General features: G+C 39.2%; 1 protein-coding gene across 8 annotated transcripts in view; it reads left to right on the top strand.

Moving 5' to 3' along the window:
• The window catches only part of RAPH1 (Ras association (RalGDS/AF-6) and pleckstrin homology domains 1), a 170,033-nt gene that overhangs the window by 76,863 nt on the left and 80,507 nt on the right, over window positions 1-12,663 (top strand). For all 8 annotated transcript variants that reach the window (XM_024104033.3, XM_008166852.4, XM_024104035.3 and 5 more), the window contains 2 exons: window positions 8,975-9,080; window positions 9,962-10,482. In XM_024104033.3, the coding sequence (XP_023959801.2) occupies window positions 8,975-9,080; window positions 9,962-10,482 (627 nt within the window). The remainder of the gene's footprint in view (window positions 1-8,974; window positions 9,081-9,961; window positions 10,483-12,663) is intronic.

Genomic DNA, 12,663 nt, shown 5'->3' with positions numbered 1-12,663 from the left:
AATTCAGATAGACTCAAACCCAGCTACAATGGGCCAAGGATGTCTGGGACTGCTGGGCTATATGTCATTGTGCACATTCCTGACTTTACTTGCCAGACTTCACCTGAGGCCTCTTCAACTCTAGCTCAGGTCGGTCTATACCCCAGATAAACACCAAATGAGCAAGAAGCGGTGGTTACACTTCACATCATTGCAGAAGCGAAGTGGTGGAACCCAAAAACATGCGTGGAGGGCTACCATTCTCTTCTGCCTCCCCAACAATGATTTTAATCACAGATCAGGGATAAGTGGGGTGCCCACCTGGACCATCAACAAATGCAAGGCACGTCAGTGTCCTGGGGCTCAGAGCCATCATGTTAGCCTGCACATCCTTCCTACCCGTTCGTCAAAGCTCCACAGTGCAGCTCTTGACAAACAATACGTCTGCAATGGACTATGTAAACAAAGTAGTACACACTCTTCTCCCTGCTGTCTATAGGCAATCAAGCTCTGGATACGGTGCTACCAACAGCAGTTAATTCCACTAGCTCTTCACCTCCCAGGAGTCAGCAACACTCTGGCAAATGTCTGAGGAGACTGTGTTACCACTCACGAGTGGTCACTGTGGAGATCCATCATGGATGAGATGTTCCTTCATTGGGGACCCTGTGATACTTGTTTGCCACCAATGTCAGGTACCAGAACTTTTGTTTCAGAGGAGGTATGAGCTTGAAATTGTTACCAAATGCCTTCCTTCTTTAGTGGTCCCAAAGCCTTCTCAATGCCTTTCCACTGGTTTCCTCTGATCTTTATGATAGTATCCAAAATAAAACAAGACAAAGCAATGATCATTCTCATGACTGCCTACTGGCAGAGGAAGTTTGGTTGACAGGCCTTCTACAAATGTTCAGTCATCTGCCTGTCCAGCTCTCAGGTTGCTTGGATCTGATCTCACAGTATCTCTTGGCAGATACTCTCTGACTCAGTCCCTGCTTGCATGGCTTTGGGCTGACTGAAAACTGCAGACAGAGACTGCTCCCTCGGGGTCCAAGAGTTCCTGATACAGAGCAAGACAACGTTGACCAGAAAGACTTCCTCATCTAAATAGAAGAGGGTTTCGGTATGAGCAGCCAAATATGGTCTGGACTCAGTCCAGGCATTGATACTGAAGATGCTCTACAACTTAAAACAAGCTGGCATTTTGTTCACCTCTATCCAGGTCCACCTCACAGCAATTTCATCTTGCCATCTGCCTGTATGGTTGTGCTCAGTCTTTTATGTGCTGTTCTACATATTTTATAAATGATCTGAAAAAGGGAGTAAACAGTGAGGTGGCAATGTTTGCAGATGCTACTAAATTACACATGATAGTTAAGTCCAAAACTGACTGCGAAGAGTTACATAGGGATCTCACGAAACTGGGTGACTGGACAACAAAATAGGAGATGAAATTAATCTTTGATAGTACAAAGTAATGCACATTGGAAAAAATAATCCCAACTGTACATACAAAATGATGTAGTCTAAATTAGCTGTTACCACTCAAGAAGGAGATCCTGGAGTCATCCTGGGTAGTTCTCTGAAAATGTGCAGCGGCAGTCAAAAAAAAAAAAAGCTAACAATGTTAGGAACCATTAGGAAAGTGAGAGATAAGATGATGGAAAATGTCGTCATGCCACAATGTAAATCTATGGTATGCCCACACCTTGAGTAATGGTGCAGTTCTGGTAACCTCATCTCAAAATTAGAATTGGAAAAGGTACAGAGAAGGACAACAAAAATGATTAGGGATATGGTATAGCTTCCATATGAGGAGAGATTATAAAAAGGCTGGAACTGTTCATCTTAAAGAGACGACTAAGGGGGATTATGACAAAGGTTTATAAAATCATGAATGGTGGGGAGAAAGTGAATAGAGAAGTGTTTTTTCCCCTTCACATAACACAAGAACCAGGGGTCATGAATGAAATTACTAGGCAGTAGGTTTAAAACAAACAAAAGGAAGTACTTCTTCACAAAACACACAATCAACCTGTGGAACTCTTTGCTGGGGATGTTGTGAAGGCCAAAAGTATAACTGGGTTTTAAAAAGAATTAGAAATGTTCGTGGAGGATAGGTCCACCAGTGGCTATTAACCAAGATGGTGAGGGACACCTCCCCATGCTCCAGATGTCCCTAAATCTCTGACTGCAAGAAACTGGGTCTGGAGGACAGGGGATGGATCATTTAGTAGTTTTTCTGTTCTGTTTATTTCCTCTGAAGTAACTGGTACTGGGTACTCTCAGAAGGGATTATACCGGGCTAGATGGGCCATTGGTCTGATCCAATATGGCCACTCTTATGTTCTTATTTTCTCACTAGACGGGAATTGAAGTTTCTCAGAGGACTATTGCATGCTTTCCCATCAGTCACAGATCATACTCCTGCCTGAAATCTCAACATAGTCCTCCTCAGATTGTTGGAGTCTCGGTTTGAACCTCTTTTGGAATGCTTCTTGCATCACTTCCCTCTGAAGATGGTCTGTCTAGTGACTATCACTTCAACCAGAAGAGTGAATGGGGTTCAGGTGTCTGTCAGAAGATCCCTATATATCATTTCATAGGGGTAACGTGATACTAAAGACTTTGCATGAAATCCATCCCCAGAGTGGTCTCGGAATTTAATCTAAACCAGTCAACCAATCCTGTCTTCTTCCCAAAACCACACCCTGTACTGGAAGATAAGAAGTTGCATGCATACTAACTGTGTCCAGGACTTTATTACATTGACAGGACCAAACCATTCAGACTGTCTTCCTATCTATTTCTGGCTATAGCTTGGCACTCTAAAAGTCAGGCCATCTCTTCAGAAAATAACAAAATGGATAACAGAGTATTATTGTGTTGCCAGCTGGCTGGTGCACCTCTCCCACTGAACATTAAGGCCTATACCAACCAGATCTCGAGCAGCATCTTCCACTTACTTTAAGAATATGCCGATATCAGAAATCTACAAAGGAGCATTGCAAAGTAACCTATTGACCTCTTAAACATCACTCTTTGACTTAGTGGTCAAGTCTGAGGCCAAGTTTGGGAAAGCATATCTTCAATCACTGTTTGACTAATTTAGCTGAAACCCTTCTATCTCATGATCCCCAGGGGATACTGCTTACCAGTAACCTACAGTGGGATCCACACTGACACATACTCAAACTTTTACTTACCCTGTGGTAACTGGGTTCTTTCTTGTTAGTTGGACCCTGTGACCTGCCCTCTGTCCCTGCATTTTGGAGTTTTCAACTATCATAGACTTCAGAGTGGGGGGGAACCACGAGAAGGTCTCAGCTGCTCTGCCTTTAATTCCCTCACATTGGAGCATGAGGCAGCTCAGGGTACATGCAAGGCCCCGGTGGATATTGCTATTTTAAAGACACTGATCTCATGTGTATGAGGCACATGCGTACCTACAATGGGATTCACACTGACTACAACATCTGAAGGAACCACACTTACTGTAGGGTAAGTAACTGTTCTTTCTGTGGAAATGGCACCTGTCCTTTAATATCTTTTTAGTTAGTGGGGGTAATATTTTTATGGATAGATATAAGATATTAAATAGAATAAATAATGTCAGGTTGTATATTACATCATTTTGTTTAAGGAACGATTTTTCTTAATTCTGAACCTATGGATAAAGAGCCTTGAAAAATCTTCATTCCTAGATGAACAGAAAACTATTTGAGTGGCAAATTTATTTCACAATCTTGTGTTTACAAATCTAAGTTATGTTAACTAGATAGGAACCTTTTGCAAAGCCAATGGCTCCATTAATAATTGTATGCCTCAACATAGACATCTGCAAGAGGAGGAGTTTCAAAACAGATTTTTAGCCTTCAATCCCCGTAACTCACTTCAGCTTCATAATGCACCATTAGCTTCATAATGTACACACAACCTCTTGGAATTTATTGGCGTATTATTAATTGACAAAAATGACATTTACTGACAGTTAAGTTTGCATCAGGACCTACCCCACCCAGGCAAAATCGCAAAATTCTGGAAATAAATAGTTAAGGAAAAAGTGTCCTGTGTTTTTTGCCACCTTCATATTGCTCACAGTGCTGTTGCCAATACATTCCATCGCTTTATAAGGTTTTCACTTCCATCTCCCACAGGCCCTGAAAAGTAATATGTATCCCAGCTTCATCAGACTTGTGCTCTCATGCAAAACCTTAAGTGACCTCATACACTCTTATATCTATATCAACAGATTGGCATATCTGACTGTCACACAGTCCATTTACTTGAAAAGTTATTGTCCCTTAACGTGGCTGAGGTCACAGTTAAGATTTGGCATGAGCATAATTAGAGCTTGCAAGAAATCCAGAGTATCTCCCTGCACAGATTCCTAGTGCATTCATTGTTCTATTCCAGCTGGACTATTGGAGCAATGGAAAAACAGGTCTGTCTTCTCTGAATTTTTCTTTCCCAGGTTCACTGGATGTTTATTGGACCGCAAAGTAAGATTTTTTTTCCAGATGGAAATTTTTTAAAAAAATATATGTTTAAACTTTATGGTGCCCAGGAGATCTTTTGAATTCACTGTGCCCTCCATAACCCCTCCCCTCCCCACCATAAAAGTGTTACAAAATGTAGTCTTAAACCCTGTAGCACTTGCAGTCAATACCTTATACTATTTAGCACTAATGCATTTTGCATTAGTGGTTAGCATCAGGACATCCTGCTTGCTAGTGCCAGGGTGTTAAGGAGTATCTTATTTTGTGTTTTGGTTCCATTCACGATTTTCTCTTGGTTTGCTATAGCCAACCAGCATTTTTAGCAGTCTTATAAAACTCACCAATTCACCTTGCAAAGGCTTAGGTGAGAACTTGTTCTGCTCCTGTCACTAGAACCTATCTATATAAATATTCATGGGACACAAAGTAATTTGATAACGCTTGATTTCTGTACTATGCATAATGTATGTACTCCTGACCAAAACTTTTTAATAAGCAAATGAGACTTTATCAAGAGGTCTAAACTATAGGTCAGAGACTATGGGTTCAGTCTGAGGAATTAAGCCTCCCCTACTCTTCTCAGTTTCCATATTGGTCCTCATCACCCACAAATAACTCCAGTTCCTACCTTTACTGATAGTCATAACTGTATCCAGTAGCAGCAGTGTGTAAACTCACATGATTCTTGACAGTTTTACTGTCGCCTGTTAGGTTCTAAATAGGCACATTTTCACTCAGGTGCTGCTTGGGAAATCTCTGGATAAAAGTAGAGGCACTAGAGCCATCTGTTTGCAGCCTGAGGAAGACAGTGGTACATCACTGATTTACACTCTGTTTACATTTGGATGGTTGTCTTCCCAGTTATAAGGAATAGCAATGATTTTTTTTCTAAACTTAATCTGCAGAAATTGATGATTTAAGGTGCTCACATTCACCTTTATCACTTGGATTTTTCAAGTGCAATTGAGGGCAAAGACAAACAAAATGTGGGGAGGATGTCTGACCGAATTAATGGTGTCGGGTGAGGAGGGAAAAAGATGTATATCACGCAGTTCAAAAATGAGTTGAAAGAAGATAAGAAAGAAACAGAGAAATAAAATTCTTATTTCTGTGAGGTTCAACTGCCAAACTAATTAACAATGCTACATGGCTACCTTGGAAGCTGAAAAGCATTCAGGAATTAAATCTCCCTTCTCTAGAGTTTGGGAATCTCTTTCCTTTAGCTCCTACCCCACCTCTGGATCCCCAATTAAAAATTAAAATACTACCTCTGGTAGTAGATAAAACTTACTTCTTCCTATGAAACTTCGCTTTTAGGAGACTTGGGCCTGTCTACATGGGAGATTTTTAAAAAAAAAATTTATACCAGTATACAGATGTGACGTTCCCCTGGTGTTCTCTGGACCGGTGATCTGCCAGGCCACTCCAATCCATGACTCTGGGAGCCAGCCTTACCCTGCTCCGCTGTGAGAACCCTCACTCCTGGGCTGTTCATGCGCAGTCTCTAGCATGTAAACTGTTCCTTGGATTGTGCAACCGAATGACACTAGCCAATATCTCCAGTCCCAGACACAACCCTAGGAACCTTCATCTTGCAGTGTCCGGTTACGCCCACTGGACACTGCAAGCTTATATTAGTTCGTCAGTTTAACAAAGAAATTGATATACACCAGGCTTGTTATCCCCAGGGGAGTCTCTGACACACTTTAAACCAAATGCACTGCTTCAGGTAGAATAAACAGATTTATTAACTACAAAGATAGATTTTAAGTGATTATAAGTCAAAGCATAACAAGTCAGATTTGATCAAGTGAAACAAAAGCAAAACGCATTCTAAGCTAATCTTAACACTTTCAATGCCCTTACAAACTTAGATGCTTCTCACCACAGGCTGGCTGGTTACCCTTCAGCCAGGCTCTCCCCTTTGATCAGCGCTTCAGTCATTTGGTGTGGTTTCTGTAGATGTAGGTGGAAGAGAGAGGAAGAGCGTGGCAAACTCTCTCCCTTTTAACATGTTTTCTTCCCTCCTGACTTTGCCTCCCTCCCTCTTCAGAGTCAGGTGAGCATTACCTCATCGCAGTCCCAAATTGACCAAAGGAAGGGAGGTGACTCACTCGAGAGTCCAACAGATCTTTTGTTGTTGCCTAGGCCAGTGTCCTTTGTTCCTGTGAGGCTGGGCTCGGTTTGTCCCATATATCCCCTGATGAGGTGTGAACTGCCTATCTGCTCTTGGGGAGTTTTTGCCTGGGCTTGCTTTAGGCCACGAGGACACATTTTCAGCCTCATAACTGTATAAATGAAATTACAATCTATAACATTACTGTTTAAATAATTACTATAACATCACTGTAGCAACAATGCTCACTGCATCATGAGCCTTCCAAAGACACCCAACATGATCAACTTTGCATTGGATACCACACAATCATTTTACAAGGATGAACATGGGGGGTGCTGGGTGTTTCCCCGACGTACAGAGCATCACAATAGATGTAACTATAGCAGTATAATTGTCTCTCCATGTAGACAGTCTCATTCTGAAACGGGCAGATGTAGGCTCCTGTTTCAGTGGGTGCACTGTACTAAACTGTCTATTGGGCACCGACCATCTGCAACAGCACCCTCTACCCTGGTACTGCAACCCTAATCCTGGCCTGGTGCAGAGGGATGACTCCTGGGAGTTGAGGCTGGAGAGCGAGATGTGATATTCTTTGATTTTAGTAAGACTGTTGACACAGTTCTGCATGACATTCTCATAAGCAAACTAGGGAAATGTGGTCTAGATGAAATTACTATAAGGTGGGCTCACAACTGGTTGAAAGCCCATACTCTAGTTATCAATGGCTTGCTGTCAAATTGAGAGGGAATATCTAGTGGAGTGCCACAGGGGTCAGCTCTGGGTCCAGTACTATTAGATATTTTCATTAATGACTTGGATAATAGAGGAGAGAGTATGCTATAAAACTTACATATAACCCCAAGCTGGGAGGGGTTGGAAGCATTTTGGAGAACAGGTTTAAAATTCAAATTGGACCTTGACAAATTGGAGAATTCATCTGAAATCAGCTTCACTTAGAAAGGAAAAATCAAATGCACAGCTACACAATGGGGAATAACTGGCGAGGTGGTAGTACTGCTGAAAAGGATCTGGGGGTTATAGTGGATCACAAACTGAATATGAGTTGTCAATGTGCTACAGCTGCAAAAAGGCTAATTATGATTCTGGGGTGTATTAACAGGCGTGTTGTGTGTAAGACGCAAGATAATTGTCCCGTTCTAGTTGGCACTGGTGAGGCACCACAATTTAGGAAGGATTTGGATAAATTGGAAAGAGTCCAGCAGAGAGCAACAACAGTGATAAAAAGTTTCCAAAACCTGACCTCTGAGGAAAGGTTGAAAAAACTGGGCATGTTTAGTATTGAGAAAAGAAGATCAAGGGGCAACTTGATAAGTCTTCCAATATGTTAAGGGTTGTTATAAAGAGGATGGTGATCAATTAATCTCCATGTCCACTGAAGATAGGACACGATGTAATGGGCTAAATTTGCAGCAAGGGAGATTTAGGTTAGATATTAGGAAAAACTTTCTAGCTAGAAAGGGAGTTAAGCTCTGGAATAGGCTTCCAGAGGCAGTCATGGAGTCCCCATCGTTAGAAGCTTTTAAAAACAAGTTGGACAAACACCTGTCAGGGATGGTTTAGGTTTACTTGGTCCTGCTGGACTTGATGACTTCTCAAGGTCCCTTCCAGCCCTATTTTTCTAAGATTCTATAATTTCAAAAACAGCAGAACATGAATTTACAAACAAATTAAATATATTGAGCATTTTTATTATAATGGTAAAATATTCATAGAGTACTGTCTAATATATCTAGCCACATAACAGTTGCTAAAGTATTCTGTTACGTATCAACATGTGTTTTTAAAGCCATAATGGATAACATATGCACAGCGTGCTCTTTTCTCATAAGATGGAATGAAGCTCACTTTCATAACTAATATATTTAAAAAATAATAGTCCATATTAGTAAAGGTAATTTGATAATTTAGGCAAATTTACTTTAAAAAGTCCTCTCTCTTGCTTCTGATATGTTGGTTTTTTTTTTCTGAATTACGTTGATAGTCAAACTGATCCGGGTAACTGTAGAAAATCTCAGTAAAGTAATTCTTTCAAAATGGTGAGGTAGAACAATACTACTGAAAAACAAATTTAAGAATATATTTTCCTTCTTTTCAGTTCTATAGCAGCAGAATGAATTTATTTTAACATCTCTCATAGTTGGACAGTTGACGTTAATCTCAGTAACATGTTAACTAAATACTTTTCTAGTGCAAATCATACAAAAGAGAACTCATTTTCTTAGATTACATTTCTCCCACTGAAATTAAGCTTTCAACCATATTTGTAATATTGTTTGACCACCAGCTCCTGTTATATTAAATGCAAACTTTATTTTAGCTTCGTTTCTCTCTTCTCAATTTATTTATTTATTTATTTTAGAGTTTGGATACGGACAAGCCCATGGAGCCAGTAAAGAAATCCCCTCTTCGCCAAGAAACCAACATTGCCAATTTCTCCTATCGCTTCTCCATGTACAATTTGAATGGTAAACAGAATTATCTAAGACCCTCAATTTTTTTCTAACATTGAATGAATATTTGTTTTATCAGAAAGCAGCCATCTTACAAAACGCTAAAATCCTACAGCATTAAAACATAGCATCTAGACATACTAGGGCATCATTTCCTAGTTTGCTTACATTGTATTATCCTGTTTATGTGAGACAGAATTCTTAGTGTCCCAAACTGGGTGTCTTTCAGCAGCTAATGTCTGAGAATCAGAATCTACTTATTTGTAAAGAACAATTATTCTGATAACCTTTTTAATGAAAGAGGGAATTGATAAGTTTGTTCCTTAAGCCACATTGGATAGAAATGGGGGGAAAAAATCTAAATAAGATTGCACATAAAAGGGGAAATGCAGTAATTAGGTCCAATATTTCGGTTAAACAAAAAAGCAAATATTATAAAAAGCTTTGTCAGTTTTTCATTATCTATGACTCTGGCAGTAGTATAGGAAACTTGCCATTTAAAAAAATTAGTTTTGGTTTTCAAAGCAGTGTGGGAGATTTTGCCACATATCTTCCAATAAAATAATGAAAAATGTGTAGGGATCATCTCTGCATTGCTTCAAAAATGTCAACGAGGGTTTTTAACCAGACAGTTGCTCATTAAGCATTTCTGTAAATTTGAAAAAAAAATTCACTGACATCATAGGCTTCCATTACTGGCACTCATGTTGGCAAATGCATTTCTCTGAAATTAAATTAAATTTTAACAACTACATTTTATTTTGAGTGTTGTAGATTCAGAATGGTGAAATTACTGTATTGTTTCTATTTTGTCCAGTGCAAAGTAGCACTACTTGGAGAACAGGATTGAGAAATGGGTTAATCATAAGGAAGCTAATGCCTGTTGTTCCTTGCAGAAGCCCTGAATCAGGGGGAGACTGTGGATCTGGATGCCCTCATGGCCGATCTTTGTTCCATAGAGCAGGAGCTCAGCAGCATTGGGTCACAATCAGCAAATAGTGCTGCAATGAAGCGTCTAGCCACAGAAACAAAAGTAGCTCAGAAACCACCTGCTGGTCGACTTTCCTCTAAACACAGCAGTATAAAAGGATCCTCCTCTTCATCTGGTAGGGTAACTAAGCCTTCAAATGCCAACTTTTCCTTGGAGGACATTACTGCCCAGTTAGAGAAGGCTTCTATGAGCATGGATGAAGCAGCCCAGCAATCTGTAATGGAAGATGCTAAACCTGTAGTTACTGCTCAGCATAGGAGGACAGCATCAGCTGGCACAGTGAGTGATACTGAAGTGCGCTCGATCAGTAACTCATCCCGTTCCAGCATAACCTCTGCAGCATCCAGCATGGACTCCTTGGATATTGATAAAATGACAAGACCTCAGGAACTGGATTTGACACAGCAAGGGCAACCCATTACTGAGGTAGAGTATCATTATTTTAATGTAGGTTTTATTTAAGCTTACGTAAAACAAAGTTTAAAGAATCTCTTTCAGTCCTACCCTAATGGTGCTCATGGCCATGCATATTCAATGTGGTATGGTGGGGTGAGTGAGGGTTAGCTTTTTCTTAGGTACATTGATGTTGGTTCTCTTGCTTTCTTTTAAAAAAGATTCCTGCAAGAAAGGGTAAGGCTTTTTTTCAGGGTTTCCCACCACCCTATCTATTTACATCTTAACATTTTTCTGTATTTTAAAGATTTAAAAGTTACTAGGCTAAATGTTCAAGAATTCCAGTACTGTTATCTGGAGATTCACTTATAGCTATTTTAAACCAGCGTTTTTGAAAAGTATTTGCGGGGAGATTAGTGGTAGCATGATAGATTTGGTCATCTACTTCATGAAGAGCCTTTTCATTCTTTTTGTTAATAATGTTAATATATTTAAAACTAGTCAGACTGGCATACCCTTTAAAATTACATTGTCCAAAGATGTAACCTTTGTATTACTACTCCATTCCAAAAAAATGGGGGAAAACATATAGTATGCTATGAATCATTTTTGGTTTTTATATAGAAAGAGAAAAAACATGCATAATTCAGATAATTCATTATAGATTTTACTGCATAACACAATATAGTACATTGAAAATTATATGATAAATTCAAATGTTCAATAGTAAGAGATTATTCAGCATATGTACTTGAAGTTCTTGCTGCTTTTATATATCGGTTATTTTTCTTCGGGCCTGAATTCTCCCTCAGTCTTCATAAAGTATTCCAGTTTGACATCCTCTTTATTTCATGACAAATCATTCTGCTGCTAGCTCCAAGGTAAAACTATATATATATATATATATATATATATATATATATATATATATATATATATATATATATATATATATATATATTTAGAATACACCTCTACCCTGATATAATGCGACCCGATATAACACAAATTCAGATATAACGCAGTAAAGCAGTGCTCCAGGGGGGCGGGGCTGCACACTCGGGTGGATCAAAGCAAGTTCGATATAATGCGGTTTCACCTATAACGTGGTAAGATTTTTTGGCTCCCGAGGACAGCGTTATATCGGGGTAGAGGTGTACATAAGAAAAAGAAGATACAGTATATACATGGCAATTTACTGAGTGCCTTTGAAATTTCATATTTATATCCCATTGTGCCTTTTAAGAAATTTTCTTTCAGCGATCTTAAATGCTGCATCACTTGCAGAAATAGAAATGATGATTGGAGAGCCAAAATAGAGAGAGCTATACTTATACCGACATGATATGGTTGCTCCCCTGAAGCAATCCATAAAGAAGAAAATCCATCATCTACTCTCTAAACCTGCAAATTGCAAATGTTCTTTTGAGATTTTTGGTGTCATAATGAGTATTTTGCATCTGTATGATGAGAGAATATTGCATAAGCACCAACAATGAAATTCTTCAGAAAATTCCAAATTAATTTGAGATGCAAATTTGGAATAACTGGAGGTATACACAGGGATATGAAAGAATGTCCTAGTGAATCAGAGGGCTTCTATAAGAAAGGATTACTCATGATGCTTTGATGACATTAGAAACTATTACTGATAACCTGATTGCCATTCAGAAGTGTCCTGTACTGATACACACACTACTTAGTTTCCTCTCTATTCAAAGGAGATAACAAGAACAAATGGGGCTTATTTTTATAGATAATTAACCCAGTTTGAATGCTATGCTATATTTCACTCCAGCTGAAGCAAAAGAATGACTTTTCCATCTATAAATATGAGGCAGAAATAAGTTTATCTATTAAGGCTGAATGCTGTAGTTTGGACTGAAGATCATGAACTTCTCAAGGCCACATTTGTGCTTAATATTTATATAAAATGCTTAGAAATTAATGAATAACTCATATTGATTTTATTTATATAATTTGTACTCCCATTAGTGTCCTCTTAACTGGAGATATGCCCGTATGGGTTAAACAAAAAAAATCAAGGTGTCTTTCTTATAGCCTGAGATGTAGTTGTCACTTGTTAAGTGCTCTTCTAACTGTTTGCAAACCAATTGAGGCAGACCTGGGAGTTGTAGCCAATCTCCTACTAGCATTTATTTGGTATTTTACTGTTCTTGCATTTAGTTTGCTCTATATTTCTTTAGAGGGGGT

Source organism: Chrysemys picta, chromosome 11 (assembly GCF_011386835.1).
Source record: "Chrysemys picta bellii isolate R12L10 chromosome 11, ASM1138683v2, whole genome shotgun sequence".
NCBI classification, from domain to species: Eukaryota; Metazoa; Chordata; order Testudines; family Emydidae; genus Chrysemys; species Chrysemys picta.
This window is presented reverse-complemented; position numbering and strand designations above follow the sequence as displayed.